This window comes from Phaethon lepturus, unplaced genomic scaffold (genome assembly GCF_000687285.1).
Source record: "Phaethon lepturus isolate BGI_N335 unplaced genomic scaffold, ASM68728v1 scaffold4518, whole genome shotgun sequence".
In the NCBI taxonomy this organism is placed as follows: domain Eukaryota; kingdom Metazoa; phylum Chordata; class Aves; order Phaethontiformes; family Phaethontidae; genus Phaethon; species Phaethon lepturus.
This window is the reverse complement of record NW_010555363.1, coordinates 1-16,741: the sequence shown is the minus strand read 5'-3', so window position 1 is coordinate 16,741 and position 16,741 is coordinate 1. Positions and strand designations below refer to the sequence as shown.

Below are 16,741 nucleotides of genomic sequence, written 5' to 3'. Positions count from 1 at the left end.
CGCCTCCATCTTGGAATCAGACTTGGATCACATGTGTTGGAAGGAATTTGGGATAGGAATTGGCATGGGTTGTCCTCAACTAAAAACTAAAGCATCTCAGTGTGCATAATATTTTTCATTAAAATGTATTTTTATATTGTTCATAACCTGGAGATCTTGTTCTGTATTATGTTGGAATACGATTCTGTATTGTCTGTTGCCCATCGTATTTCTGAGCACAGTGGTGACCATTGATTCAGATGCAACTTCTGCTTCTGCTCATATTTTGATGTCACCTCACCTGCAATCCCAGTGTTTAGCCTGTGTCTGGGTGACCCGTTTCTGTTTGTCTCCTCTGCTAGTGTTGTGGAAATCATTTTTTTCACTCAAGCTTGTCATGCAGGAACATAACTTCTCTGTTTGAACCATTGGGTGGGAACTATCTGACCTACAGAACTAGGAATAAAGTAAGAATTCTCCTCTCTTCTGTCATGGTAAGAAATTCTTAAATTTATAAACTGTTCTCTAAATAGCAACCAGCTTGTTTCCCACTTCCATCACTGTCCTGGAGGCATTTTCATCCCCAAACCATGTACGCCGGTACAGTCAGATGGAGCTTTAATAAAATGATAGTCTGTCTCCCTCTCTCTGCCGCTCCCCAGATCTCACACCATGGCTAGAGAGTAGCACCTTCAGCAGCCTTTTCCAGGCTGGTTCATTTGTTTACAGAATGCACTGGAGTGCTACTAGGAATGCAGGGTGAAATGTCAAGATGTTGTGTGTAAATCTTCCAGTAATCTGTCATATTCAGAAGGAACTGGGGGAAAGGGACAGATCTGTGGGAGTACTGGAGGATTATCAAAGCTAGAGTTTTGCTGCTTGGATTTGGAGATTTATCCCTACAGAATGGGTGGATCTGGAGTCTGAAAACACCAGAAAGGAAAATCCCTGCCATTATAAATATGCACACCAGTGCGGGAGAAGGATGGACTTCACAACTCTATGAGAGTTATATTCCGAAGCCGTTTATTGTCTTGTCTGACTCCAATATATATCATAATTTTCGCTTAGTCACTGCGCACACACTCATGATTGGTTACAACTTGTTACACACACTATTGCAATTGGCTATATACAAAATATCACGCACTGTCCACGCGCCCCTCACACAGTCAGGATTGCTGCTTGCAGGTGTTCCTGTTTTCCTCGCTTCTTCTTAGTTGTTTTCCACAGCTCCTTCTCCTCAAGGCCGAGCCGTGCAGATATCCAGCTGTTTACCAGCTTCTCAGTGCCACAGCTCCTTCTCCTTAAGGTCGAACCGTGCAGCTCAATGCCACAGCTCCTTCTCCTTAAGGTCGAGCCATGCAGGGTGATCCCAACACACCAGGGCAAGTAAGCCTAAGATGAAGCAACACATGATTTCTGGAATATCAAGCTGCTTAGGCTAAAACCCTGTAAGAGTTTGGGTGAAGTGTATAGGCATGCACAGGTGTGTATACAGTGAGAATACTGTAGAGGACCCCCTCACCAAGGCTGAGGAGCACTTGTCCTCAGGTAAGACAACTTGCTGGCCCTGCATAAAACAGGGTGTTAATTCTTATTCCTTTGACCCCAGATGGTCTCTAGCCATCACTACTAATGCTAGCAGAAGGTGTCAGTTTGGCCAAATTATAAAAATGATTTTGTTCTTAAACTTTGTGTGTTTATTACTCCTTCTTTGGAATTTCTTAAATGTTCCTCTAAACAAATAATCTTGTTTGTAAAAATACAGTTCTTGCTAATTTTTGTAAAAAATTACATAGCTGAATTGATTTCTGTTCCTTATTAGAGTAATAACTCATCTATTATGGGGTTAGGTCAATTCATAAAATTATAAATCTGGGAGAGAATAGCTCTTGACTCCCACGGTAAGCATTTACTCATGTTTGAAACTAATTATTTGCATTTGTGCAGAGTCATTATTTGGTAGCAAAAAAATAGTGTGGAGGAGTAATACTCTTGGTATTACCATGCCATTGTATCTTTTACTTGCACAAAGCAGTATAGACCTGTGATGTTCAGTGTCAGCAGAGTTCTTCATGTACACACCTTTTTGTTTGCGTGTGTCTGTCATCTCTGCTGAGTACAATAGTAAAGACCTGTGATTTTTTTTTTTAATGTGTTTGTTTAATAATACAAGTGTTTTTGTGGGGGTCTGTCTTACAAGACCTGTGTGTATGTTTATAACCTTCTGACACCACAGTGAGATTTCAAATGAAGATACATTAATGTGCATTACAAGCGTGTGATTGCTTGTATCATTATGATATAGATGAAAAATTAGTTCACTGCAGTAGTTTTTATCTGAACTGATCAAAACATCTTCCAATGATTTTTCTAACAATATGTGATTGGAATAACAACTTCACATGTTGTAGAATTCCATACTGCAGCCGAGAGGCATGTAAATACAAGCTGCTTATTTGCAAGAGGCTTCCAGATTTGCAATATGATTGCTATGGAAACCACACAATGAAAACCTTATAACCATCTGTGTGGTTTGGTAGATTTTGCTGCATAACTGAGCTGGTTTTGTTTACTGTTATTAAAGTGTTGAATAGAATATATTAACCCACAAACGAGGATTATCCAAGGTATAAACTAGTATTATGCAATGACGATGTGTCAGAGACTAGAATACAGTAGAGCACCAATTAATAATGGCATTAAATTAGACTCTTAATGTAAAAAGATGGTTAAGTAGTGTGTTAGTAGAGGAAACTGCTAAGTGTATGCCTATTTATCATGGAAATACCACATTCCATTGAAAGAATGCACTGTTCAAGCCAAGCTCTTATCCATTTTATACTCAAGTGTTCTGATTTTTTTTTTCCCTGCACCTTTAAAAAAAGAAATTGGAAGAAAAAAAATCAATGGATTCATGTAAAAAACTCAGCTAGTGTAGAATTTATTGTTCACTTTTTATATTGTGAGGATGGTAGAATCCTCTATGATTGGGTGTATTATTGGGTGAATTATTTTTCTGTATTTGGGTGTATTATGATTGGGTGAATTATTTTTCTGTGTTTTCTTCAGACTGCAAATTAAATAAGTACCTTTTTTTCAACAGGTTTCATGAATTAACTGAAAAAAAACCCCTTAAAAAAATAAGTTAGTTCCTTATTGCATTGTCACCACAAGAATTTTGTAGGTTGTTTGCCATTAGAGTCTCTGAGTGCCAGCAGAGTATGGAACATAACCTGTATCTCAAGGGTTCTTTGGATCTACAGCTCTGGAAGAGTCCATTGCTTGGATTAGTGTTGATTAGTTTCATTTTGACATAGTGAGAAGGTGGAGAAGAGTATTTTCTCACTGCAGTGGTAGTGACAGTGAAGAAGAGTTGCAGAGGAAACATTGTTTCCTCGCATTATTTTAAAGGTCTGCATGACTCCTCTTACACAGTATCTTAATAATACAGAAGGAATTCTGCTGTATTTTTTTAATTTTTCATCTTTTGACTCTATTCCATGTTGCAACACAACCTTTAGTAGGTTGCATCTGCCTACAGCTGTAATTCTTGGGGTAATTGAGGTTGCTGTGTTTAAAGGACGTCTCCTGCACATAGTTATTGCTTCAGGACATAATACCAGAAAACACTAGTAAGAACTGTAGGTTCTTTTTTGCTGGCCGAAGCCAAGCCTATTGCATCTGCTCCATTGTGAGAATGACTGCATTATCAAGTAGTGTGCACCATTTGCAACAGATTCATAAAGCACAAGTTTGCGCTGAGGACCTGATGTTCATGCGATGCATGTTTTGGAAGAGGTTTCCTATGGAGTCACTTTAGTCTGGTTCCATGGACTGAATGCCTGTTGGCAGCTGGATCATGTTGTGTGCTTCTGGAGTGCCTCTTTCAGTCTAATTGCACCTGAAATTTTTTCCTCTCTGTGACAACTCTGTGGTGTAAAGCAAAGTGGGATAAGTGGGGATGATTGGGATCCAAACCAGTACGCTAATATGGACAGCCTTTTTTTGAATTTGGGACCTTTTTAGTATTCAAAGAGCCGTGCTTCAGACATTTTCTCATCTTCAGATATGGATCTGGTGAACTTCTGTTTCTAGGAAATATGTTTTTCAGGAAGGGGAATGCACATGTTCTAAATTTTTTCCATGAAACCACAATGCAATCTACGTGTATAAAACTCTACCTTATGAAAAAATCTCTTCAAACCTCCTCTGCTGTTTTACTTCAGCTGAAATACCCTCTCCTAAAGTCAGTCCTCAGCTTAAGCTAGTCTGATGACCGCGACAGCGATAGCGTTAAAATCCACAGTACATTCAACACATCAATTTGTGTAGCCTCAAACATTCAATAACATGCAATATCAACGTTTATTTAATCAATGTATAATACTCTGTGTGTTGGATGAAACTGGGTTCTGGGGGAAAGGAGCAATCTAGAGTATGTGACTAATAATGAGATAATATTACCTCTGAGTGGTGTAATAGTGGTAGGGAAGGCACAGAATGACAGTGCCTCCTAGTGCTCCAGACAGCACATAGGGATGTATTTTTGCCATTTATGCTCTACTTGTGAGTGCTTAAAATAAACAAATGAGTGTACTTGGAAATGTGCAACAAGTGCTATGCCAAGTAGGGGAATACATTTGAATGCAGTAAATAGTTTGGAGTGTTTTGTGTTATACTACAGCTTCAGATTTTCCCCTTTCTATTGTTTTTTTCCTTGGCTCGAATAATAGTTTATATACATCTCAGCCAGTTTTTTAGCAAGTCAGGAGTCAGGCAGCAAAAAACTCTTGCTGGCCTAGTAGGGCAGGAGTTCAAAGCTCTCTGGAGAGTGAATCTCATGATGTAATTGTAATATTTGTAGGACTGCGTATCTAGGTTAGCAGCAATTATGTATACTCATTTCAACAGGTCTACTCTTGTGCTTTAAACATCTGCTTTAAAGTTTGCAGGAACAGTCTTGTGGATAGATGAAATTTTTACAAGGCTAAAAATCCTTTGAACTGTTGATATAAAATTCACTTTGTCAAAGTAGATAGCAATTACATAAAAGTTGCACAATAAGGAACATTTTAAAAGCTATGAGTTCTGTATCTGTTGTCTGTCATTAATGAAATATCAAAATTAGTTGCTGAAATGTGTGCCTTATACAGATATTCATGCTTCTTTTTAAGATGTGATGAGTAGCAAAGCCAAATAGTTAAACAAGAATTGGATTTTTAATACATTTAGAGAAGTGGATTTATCAATATACTAATTCCTCATTCAGTACAGCAACTTTGTCAGTTTTGATATACTGTAAAGGCCAAGAAAAATCTGTTTCTACTTCCTTATGAACCTAAAGAAAGAATACAACTAAAAGCCATCATAGTTTGTTCCCTTTTTTGCCTCATCAACAGAATTGTTGACTCTGAAATGTAAGGAGCAGGTCCTATGTCCCTGTCCCGAGTGGAGTGTGGATTTACTGAAGTGAGGGTGTGGGCATGAGAGAGTTCCCTGTCTGTGCTGGACAAGGAGTATGGAGCACATCTTTTGAAATTTCAGAGTTTTCCAAGCCTGCTAGCCAGAAAACATGCTTCAGAGCTGATCACCGCCAGGATTTGTCTTTTCTTGTCTCCTGAACTTGCACTGAGTTATTTGATACAGTCTGGGTTAGCTTAAAATCACGGTCAGGCGCAAGTAGGCAGGAGCACTGAATGCATGGCATCTGTAGTGGCTGTGTTCCCATCATGCAGGTGTCCAGCTAGCGTGTCTGTCTGACAGTGTTGAAAGTAAGATGTCCTCTGCCTTCTATGCATACTTCTCTTAAGAACTTCAGAATTCTTCCATGGGCTGAGGATACTTTTTCAATCCTCGGTTTCCTTTTCTTTATCCTGGCAAGAAATGTACGTAGCAGAATAGGACCCTCATTCTAGTTGTCCTGGAATAACTGAAAAACAGCAGAACTGCAGCTCTATATTACTGCATTCAGAGCAGAGTGAAAAGGGAAACAGATGTTCACAATTGAGATTTTGAAAGAAAGCTCCTGGAGTGTTTGGATGGGTGGGGGAAACCACAGGAATAACAATGTTCCAACTTCTGTGCAAATGCAAAATAGTAAACAGGGCTTATGATCTGGAAATGTAGAGTGTGGCTTTCAGACTGATGTGGGCTGTAATTCCTGTCACCTGAGGTGTCCTTCAGAGTTTCATTTGCAGTTGTGTGTTTTGCAGAAGAACGTGTTCTTTCAAAGGCTGAAGTGCCAAGAAAACTGAGCCAGGAGAAAGTTACCACTGTTTCAGGTAATTAAAATCTTTCCTCTTTATTTTGTGTATGCACTTTCTTTTTACCTCTATTTTCTCGTTTCTTCGCTTTGCTGTTTTAAAATAATGTTTTTATAGCTCTGAAAAGCTGTCTTTTTCACCTGGGTGTTTGATAGCAGCAAAACTGCTTAGCACCACTTAGGATGCATGAAAACCACTTGAGAAGGATTTATAAAGTAAGCCAATTTATACAAGGTATTCCTTCCTGAATTACTTTGTAATGACTCAATTAGCTTTCATTTCTGCACAAAGGAGATTTAGTTGCATAAATTAGCTTATCATCATTGAGGAAGTGTCACTGCTAAAGGACAGTTTATAGATACAACATGCAGTTGCTGTCAAACCTATAAGAATGTAATATAGACATCTGTGTATACTTTGTGCTTGAGCAGAACAGACTTCTGCCATTCAGAGACTAACAGGGGACAACAAGTTGCCCAAGGGACTGGCAATGTAGACATCTCTGAAAAGGTCAACTTGACACAGGCTCTGACAATCGACCCAAAGCTCTGTCTTCTTTGATAAAAATCAGATAAACTTAAGACCACTAATTGATCTGCAGCCTGTTTAAATGTTGGCCATGCATATCTTCATTGCATATGATTACCACAGAAAGCAAATGAATTGGCTAAGAAATGCCAGAGTCCAGTGACAGCAGCATAAAAATTGGAAAAGGACACAAATGCCCAGGAAAGCTGTAAAGGATATTCTCTCAGCTTTAGCTTGGCAAACTGCCCTTGTGCTAATTATCTCTGGGATTGGAAAAATAACTGCATACACCATGTAAAATCACATGGCTAGACAACTTTTCTTGACGGAAAAGTATTTCCAGTTATGCTTAAAAACAAAATATATATGTGCTTCAAGGGCACAGACCTTTAGATAAACTATTGGTGATTTGACACAGCAAGTAGAGAAGACTTGCTTCTTATCAGACCTTACACCTTTTTGAGATCTGCTGCATTGTAACTGTGACCTGCACTGACATGCAGTCTGGCTCTCCTTCCCCCATCGTACATAATACACATAATTCTTTCAGGGCTGTCAAGGAAAGGGTGGGCAAGAAGAGTTCCTTTAGGAAGTAGCTCTGCAGTGCTCTTCCTGCTGCAACATGTGGAGAGGAAACAGAGGCCTGATTTCCTGACCCATACAGGAAAGCAGGAACAGGTTGCTGTGAGGAGTTTTGGGTTGCTTTTCTTGGAAAGGAAATAAGAGCCAAGTCATCAGATGCTGTTAGCATTGTGCTCTGCTAAAAACATGTGTAGAACAACATGACTCATTACAGCCTTAATATTTAGTACTCATTTAGACATTACCGTAATTATAAGAGTGTGTTGTCATAATGGAGCATGGGGTCAATCCAATTATAAAGTTGCCAACAGCATTTTTTCCACTAATGTATCTTCTTGAAGTTCTAAATGGTGTACTTTTTAAGAAATCAAAATATCAGCACCTTCATTTCTTAAAAGTTCAACTGCTATGAGAGCAGCCTTATCACTCTTATTAGTATTTGTGTTATGTCCTTGAAAATACCATAACAGTTCTCCCCAGATAACAGATTCATTTCCAGCAATACTTTTCTGATTTGATCTGATCTTACTTAGTTAACTATTTAACACTGGAAATTCGTTTGACTTTTAGGACTGAGTTGACATGAGTATTTCTGATAGGCATCACATCATAAATATCTAACCTGACTTAAGAATATTTCATGAATTTCCACACAAACAGTGCATACATTCTTAAATTTCATTTATTACCTAGCTTTAGTAAACTTTTTTTAAAATTTCACAGAAAATGTTCTGCAAGATGTCTGTGAGCTCAGCCTAATAAGTGCAAAAACCCTTTCTTTTTTCTTACTCTTTCCTTGCCCTAACTTATCTCTAGTTCAATTAACGTGCAGATTTGAGTTTTTATTCCTTCAGTCTTGGTGCTGGCTGTTGCTGCTGGATAGCTTTATATTGACTGCTGATGACCTAATTATTTAAAAATACCAAAACATTGAAGAGTTTCAGTTACATAATGTGCCTTGCTGGGTCTTTTTTGCTACCACTATCTACCTGTTATCATTTCTACAATCACTATTTCAGTGTCATGTCTGTTCCGTCTCAGTGTAAATACCCTGATTTTTAGAGTAATTAAGGAACAGTAAGAAAAGTGAGAAAGCTCAATCTGTTCAGTATAATATAGATAAGAAGTTGAGTCCAAATAAATACACTACAATTATTTTGCCCTTACTTAATAATTTTTTCTGGCATGTGGGAAAAAGGGTGAGTGAGTAAGTAACAGGCATTCTTTGCAGTTTAGGGCATCATCAGAACAAACAAATAACTGTTCTCTGACATGGTATGTCTTATCTGGGCATCGAGACTCAACACTGAGAGTCAAAATCACTTTGAGTAAGCCGGAGTCGTTCTGGTAGTGTTAATTTTGAACTTCACCTCTCTCCATCTTTAAACCTTCAGTATGGTAAATATTGAGAACATCATCACCAAAAGGGGATACAGTTCACCTCTCTTCAAATATTGTTAAGTAGCCCAGACTAATAATCTTCAAATCTGACACTATAAACTTTTGAAGAATCTGATCAAGAGTCAAGGAACATGAATCAGCATGGCAAGCTATTTAATATACTGGGCAGTGGACCACAGTGGTGAAAGGAAAACATACACTCGTGTTCCTTCGTTCTACAAGCAACGCGTAAGGAGATAATATAACTACTAGCTCTAAGTCACCACTGTAGTAGGGTTTGCTAACTTAGATTCCATCAATGTTAAAATGCAAGTCTGGTGGAAATCAGGCACAGTCAGATCTACTGTAATGTTTTAAGTAGTGCATTTCCATACTTGGGCTGTAATTCCTGGTTTCGTTTTGGTCAGTTTAGTGTTCTGTCAGGTTTGTGCTCAGAAATGGCAAGTGCCAGAATTGTCACAAGGTAGGGGACAGGAATGGAACAGCCTGCAGTTAGATTGGCTTAGGCTGCAACAGAACAGCACAGTTAAATCCCTCTGAAATATGTACTTATAATCTGTTTTTCCAGGTTTTGGTTTTTTTTCTGTTTATTGATGCTGTTAGAATATTCTTACAATTTTTTTCCCCTTGAGTAATCCATGGGCATTCTTTAAGTTTTAAACAGTCTACAATATTTGAAGTGCATGCTTGAGTGATATACTTGTCAGTTTTTTTTTACCTGAACTGTTCACCTTCCTTTCTTCAAGCATGCATTGTCAGGTGCCAGTATTTTTCAGTGAAATAAACAGTCTGATCCTGCTGTCAGGAAGGCTGACAGCTGTTGCTGTTTGATGTGTCAAATAAACTCTGAAGTGTTTTCATCAGTATATTGGACAAAAATATCTGTTGTTCCTATTGCTGTTACTGGAAAAACAGAGATGGCAGAAGAAAACCATGAGGAATTCTTACGGAAGAGCTTTGGAAACTGTTGGATAGTTGTTCAACCAGATAGCTGTCCTGGAAAGAAAGAAGTATTTCCTGGAGAAATAACCTGTCCAAAATCCTACTCAGCCATTTCTTCTGTTTGGTAATATTAAAAGCAGTGGGTAGGTAAAACCAAACTGCTTTCTACCCTCTGCTACACATGTAAATTTTTTTTAATCATGTCTTATTCATATTTGTGGCCTAAGTGACCATGCCTTCAAAATGCAACAGACTCTAGTTTAGCAAAAAATACTATGCCATCATAATATTTTTAAGGCACGCAACATTTCACATTGTATAAGGATAGAGTGTAATTGTGACAGGGTAATGCCAGCAAATCAATACCTTTTGAATTTGAACTGTAATGGGCACATAAATTCTTGATGCTAAATCCACCAGCTGTTTTCAGGTATTACATGTGTTTCAGAAGCTCCACATAACTTCATTACTGTATAAATACCAAATTGCTTTACCCAGGTCTCCTGGTTTTGTTTCATTCAGTTCTTCAGAGGCAATCAAATGAAGTTTGGCATGGTCCTTTCCAACTGAAAGAGGGGCTGAAGTAAGAAAGAATGGGCTTGTGTTGTGCAGAGATTTTTGCAACTGGTTTTTTGTTCTACCTCTGTGTTTGTGAAGTGGTATGAATCATTTTATGAAACATTTCACCCTTTAGATGTATAGATTCGGAAGTTAAATTTACAATTGGCTTTTATGCACGTGTAGTTGCATTTACAGAATTTGGAGAAACTTGTGCTGATGGGTATGAGAGGTGATTTTGAATTTGAGATGAACACTTGTTGGAAGACCAGCATAGTTGTTCACAAACTTACACTGGCACTTTCTCTCCCAATTTTTTATTTCTGTGCTCGTGGTATACCAGTATATGTTTTTCCAAGAAATGCACCTTTCTGATTTAAAGAACTTTGCCTTATGTTGAATTCACAAATGAGGACACAGAGCCATGATTAGTCTTTGGGCAACATCTTCACTGTTGCAATTATTTTAAAATGCATCTTTTCCGGCGTTGCCGTGTTATTAGTTGAGTTGCTTTCCCACTTTAAGGCTTAATTAAATGCTCATGATGAACATCTAGGGAGAGATGTGTCTCACCCGCTGTGGGATCTCTTCTATTGCTGCTGTTCCCCATGTAACTCCCATTAGTGTTAACAGGAGTTACTTCAGGCACATAAAGGTAAGAACAGACCTTAAATTGATCAACGTCAGTGTGAAAAGTCATGATTCATTTAAGTGCAATTCTGAAGTAAAAGTCTCGATTCAGTTATTTTAGAACAAATCAATAAGACAACTGCTGAAAGATTTGAAAGGTGGGATATATCAAAATAGCTCTTTTAGTTTTTTCTCACGTGGACTTACATTATCTTTTACGAGAGAGAGCTGGGAACTGTGATCAATGCAGTGTCAAAAGACTTAGGAGGGATTCTGCTTTGATATTTATCACAAATTAATTTGGTGCTAATCTGTGTTACTGTTTATAATTGTCTAATGCTACATTGGTGAATAATGAGCTGAGAAATAGGAGGGGCCAAAATTTGGAGGTGCAACATTTCAAACTGATTCCACCTTCCCCTTGAAATTATTCTGTCTACGCATTTTACAATAACCAGATCCCTTATTTCTGAACGGTTGGGAGTTTTTTTATATATATATATATATACACACACACACACATATATATATATATGATGACATATATATATATATATATGACAGAAGAAATTGTGCACTGGTAGTCAGAACGCCCCCTAGTGCTATATAGCAAATGGGAGCTACTAATCACCAGTTTATGGAAAATTAAATGGTGGCTAACTTGCAGAGCAGCTTTATATTCAAGGTTGTGAATATTTAGCATTATGACAGTATTGCCATCAAAACAAGATAGCACAGAACACGGACTGAAGTAGATAAATAGAAAACAAGCTCTTTGTGCTCATACAGAGAGTATTAAAATAAAAATCTTAAGTATTTGTCAAAATAGGGAAGAACACAAGTCGAATATTGCTATATTTTTTTTATAGCATGACACTTTCTCTCACTTGATACTTGATATTTTAGCAGGATTTGTTCAGTAATAAAGTGAACCAATCATGATTAAATTGTAAACTGTAAATAATGGTGTAGAGTGCTAACGACATGCAAATGTAACTGGTCTACGTTGGAATAACCAGCAAGCCTGCTGTTCAAGGATCATATAACAAAACTAAGATGACAGCCTTGATCCAGCCAGTTCAGTGATATTTATGTTATCAGAATTAGAAGATAGCTTTCCAGTGATGTAAATTATTGGTACATATACATTCTGTCTGGTTAGTGTATACATAATGTAACTGGTCATCTTAGTGGTATTGCTTACATTCTTTTTGCATTAACTCATCACACTCCATTCTCATGGAATTAAAAACAGGAAATAGTTTGCAGTGTAACAGAAGCAGCCAGTGTATTTAACCGTGTGTAAGCGCTGTGTTTCAATAGATGTACTCTGTATTGTAAGTGTATGACAAAGCATTTATTACTGTGTTATTGCCGTATTACAGAGCAAAGAGTGCTAAATAATCAATCAGTTAATGGTCTGTATGGCAGCTTGAACACAGCACATCCATTGTGCTTATGCTGTTAAAAGGATGAGTTTATGACTGTAGTGTAGTTGCATGTTTAGCCAAAGCTTAATGTCTTAAACTGGAGCTGACACAAATATTTTTAAAATGCAGCTTCAGCAACAGTTTCCAAGTTCTCCAATATTTCAGAAGGAACAATCAAGAATTATCTCAAAGGTTCTCAGAGAAGTTATTTAGTTTTGTTCGAACAGGAGAGGGAGGGGGAGTATATCACAAAATACTTACTTTGGCTTCCTTTCACAGATTATTATTAATTCTATTCTAGCAATTTTATCAGTTTCAAGTTGAGATACAAATATGGCTTGCTGGAAATATATTAGTAGAGGAAAAGTAGCTGCTTTAAGTTGCAGCTGGAAAATGCTTTGAAAACCTGTAGCTACATGTCTTTAAGTGATACAACTTGCCAGTGAAGGGCTCACACATTAAACTTGTTTTCCACTTGCTTTTATGATATGAAGACGCTGTTTCTAAAAAAAGGAGTAAGAAATGTGTGCTAATAAATTGCTTTGTAGTATCTGGAGATTTAAAGAGTAACTTTAGTCCCTTGATCTTTATCCTTCTGTAATTAGATGCTGTTTTCTTTGCAGATGGCAAAAATACCGATTATGCCAATTTCTATCAAGGTTTGTGGGACTGCACAGGAGATATACCTGATGAGCTGACATTTAAACGTGGTGACGTTATCTACATTCTCAGCAAGGTACGGCGTGCTACTGGGGCTACATAGCTGTAAAAAGAGACCCATGGCAGAAGGGCACATTCCCACACTTCTATGGGGGGAAATTGGCACTCCCTTTCAGATCCTTTGTTTGCAATCAGATATTCACTGCAATTAATTATTTTGTCAAATGAACTATAATCGCATTTAAAACATAGCCGTATAACAGGAATTAACTTAAAAGCATGTTTATTTACTTGTTAAATCTTGGCTACCATTTGTTAACTGATTTAACGGGAGACAATGTGCTTTCTGCTTGTAATAGTTAACCTTGTAGAATTTAAAATTATCTTGTATGTTATGTTTTTTGTTTCCTGTTTTATATTCCTGACTCTGCTGATTCTGACTTTTTGGGCATCTTGCTACAGAAGATGGTTTGGTTTTTTGAGCTATGCTTTCATCTTTTATGTATATTGTAATTGTTCTGACAGCTCAGATTCCAAATTTGTTTGCTCTGACAGATTTGGGCAATTTTTAATTTATTGCTTTCCTGTTTGCAAAGCAAATGAGAAATATAATTCCTCTCATCTAAAGTGATTATAAGCAGTATAAGCATGAAATTTTATTCTACTTTAGTGTTAGTTAATTTTCTTATTTTTCCTTAACCCCCCAAACCCTCTTCTAAAATATGTATTTCATGGTCTATTGACGTCTACTTCTAAACAGTTCATCAAAGGAAGTTTCTCTTTTCCCCACATATTCGAAAAAAGCTGAACTTTTTCAAGTTCTCATTGAAAAACACCACTTTTTAAAATATATGTAGAATATATATCTCAGATGTAATGGCCATTCAGTATAATTAATGCCAAAGATGTTGTAGGCCATAAAAACAGACAAGTAGGTGCATGAAAGCTAAAGGCATCTGTTTGTCTTAATTTCAAACTCTTCAGTTTTGTCACAATTGCTTTAAATCTTCCATGATGCCTTTAACTGCAGTGTTTCCAGATAATAAATGTAACAGCTTCTGTTTAAATAAATTTAAGATTTATGGATAGAGAGATAGTCCTATATAAAAATATAGAAGATATATTACTAATGGTAATGTGACCATGTATGTCTTTTGAGGTATTTCATTGTCACTTAAACTAATAACTGAATTGCATTACTAAAGGCTGGATAACACTCTTGGATTGGGCAGACTTTCAAGCAGTTATTCTTGAAGTGTATATGTATACCATAGCACTGAAGAATGGCACTAATGTAAAATAACCACCTCTTCCCCTGCTCCCTCCCCCAAAAAAAGGCCATGAACAAACGGATTCCACTCTATGAGTTTGGCCTCTTTGTGGGTTGTGCTCTGGTACGATACGGGGACTAATAAAATCTTAATCTTCAGCTTGTAGGTGAAGAAATCATTTGCTACTCCTTCCCAAAAAGAGTGAGAAATTTAATTTAAAAAATGGAGCAGAACAGAAAAACAGTAGCTTAAGCTGTCCTCTGTATATCAACTGTCTTGTGGTTATTCCATGATTAATCCATAATCTGTCCTTGGAACAAGCTTGCTGCTGCTCCAGATATATAGAGCCGCCCTGGGAATGATTTCTACTCCAAAATACAGCCCAGAAGATTCAGCCCTGTTTCGCTTAAAGATTGTTACAGCTTTTGCAGAAAAATGAGTGTTGGCCACTACTGTCAGCTCTGAATTTAGGGTCCTTGGAGGGGAAAGTGCCAGAGAATTATCCATCTTAACCCTCCACTTGATTCAATTTCAAGATCTGATCATTTACGAGCTCTTTGTCTGGGAAGTGAAAATATAACGAAAGGAAAAGTGAACCTAACCATCCTGAAGTGAGTCAAGACTGTTCTTCAAAAAATATTTCCTAATCCACTACATTAATACTTAGATTTTGTGGCTCTCGGCAGGAATCCTTGGCAATTTTTTTATTTCTTCACACCATCTAGTGGTTGAAAATGAGAGATGCAGGTACTGACAGGAGGCGATGCGTATGGTTCCAAAATGGTGTCATAAATTCAGCTTCAGCTTGAACCTAGCTGTGGTTTTATTGCCTTTCTATCATATGTCAGCCAGGTATGAACATTACTCTTGAAAATCACATTTTTCTGATAAGGAAGTAAATACGGGTATAGCAGTATTATAGTAGAAAGAGTGAGGCATTAACAAAATATCGAGCATATTTGTGCAACATGTAATAGTTCTTTGTTTTACAAAGAAACATAAATGATATAGCTTGCTCTGATGAACGTGAGAAGATAGATATTTGTCTCTCCCAGCAATAATTATGACAAAGCAATATATTTTTACCTGTTAGGGGAAAAGTCACTATATTGTTTCCAAGAAATGAGATCATTAGTACAACAGAAGTAATTATGAGCCAGTTTAGCAAATTTGGACATTGATATAATTTAAATAAAGGAAGAGGAGCAATATGTTACATGTAAGCTTCTAGGTGAATGGCTTTTAGAAAAATGAGCAAGGTTTCAGTTTGGCAACATTTACTTCCTAAAATAGCTAAGCATTAGGCAAAGATAAATCCCCCATAATTTGCTTTAAACTGAGCATCAAAATTCACTGCTAGTGCAATGAGCATGATTTGCATGCTTATACTGATAATACAAATACCTATGCCCAACTAGTGTAATTACTGTAGAAAAGCATGTTTTCCTTATTTTAATGGTGCCTTCAAAAACTATTTTAACTCTTATCTAAATATTTACATCCATTGTGGCTTTTGTGTGGCAGCAGTCATACGGGCTCTTACAAAAAAAACCCCAAAACACCAAAACTTTTTTCTATTTTTTTTTTACTTTTGACGATTTCCTTCAAAAGCTGAGTTTTTAATCTGAGCAGGATTAACAGAACTGTTGCAATAGTACTTTGTAACTTCTCTTTATTTTTAAAAAAGTTCATTTTTCAGATTAATTGTCAATGTATCTGTACAGATAAACTCATACTATTATGATTTTAATTTCTAATATTCTTGAATATTCAAGTGGCTTTTATAACTTATGCTATGAATCATGTGAACTTTGAGAAAACTATTTACCCCTCTCCCACTATACAGTATAAAACATTTTATAGCCCTAGTGATAGAGGGGCTCATTAATAAGATTTCTTAGTTAGTATTGACTTCTTAGTTAATATTGACTATTAGAAATGCAATACTTGGGCATTCTGTTTTCTAAAAGGATGATTGCTCTTAACTCCTGCTCATTTATGGGTTTGCCTTTGCTTTCAAGCCCATATGATAAATGGGGAAACAAACCATGACATAACAATCCTTTTTATAAATCTTCCATAGCCCTACTCAAGAAGTCAATTTGCAGAAACAAAGATAACTGTGAGTGGAGGTAGCACTTTTTTTTTTTTTAAGTTTGCTATGCACAATTTATGCAAGTGCAACACTTGCAGTATTTGTTTGTTTGCTTTATGAGCATGTTTTGTGTTGGGACATTCCGTAGTTTCATCAGCCGAATGTAAGTAGCAATGGAAATATACTCTAGATGTTAGCAGGCACCTGCTTAGTAGAATTACTGACATTTCTTAACTTTTAAGCTAATTTAATTGCCATTTCATTCATGTGTTAGAACAACAAATAATACTTGAAAATCAGAAATTAAATCTCAAACTGGAATTCTCCTTCCTGTTATTATTTCAGTACATGGCAATGCAATATAATGCATATAATACATATGCATTAATATATATA

At 36.8% G+C, this 16,741-nt stretch overlaps 1 protein-coding gene across 1 annotated transcript in view; it reads left to right on the top strand.

Annotated features, from left to right (window-relative positions):
* The window catches only part of SKAP2 (src kinase associated phosphoprotein 2), a gene marked incomplete at its 3' end in the record, with an annotated part of 107,207 nt that extends 90,835 nt beyond the window's left edge, over positions 1-16,372 (top strand). Inside the window, exons 10-12 of the mRNA XM_010292123.1 lie at positions 6,198-6,266; positions 12,943-13,055; positions 16,334-16,372. Coding sequence (XP_010290425.1) covers positions 6,198-6,266; positions 12,943-13,055; positions 16,334-16,372 — 221 coding nt within the window. The remainder of the gene's footprint in view (positions 1-6,197; positions 6,267-12,942; positions 13,056-16,333) is intronic.
* Positions 16,373-16,741: the final 369 nt, after the last annotated feature.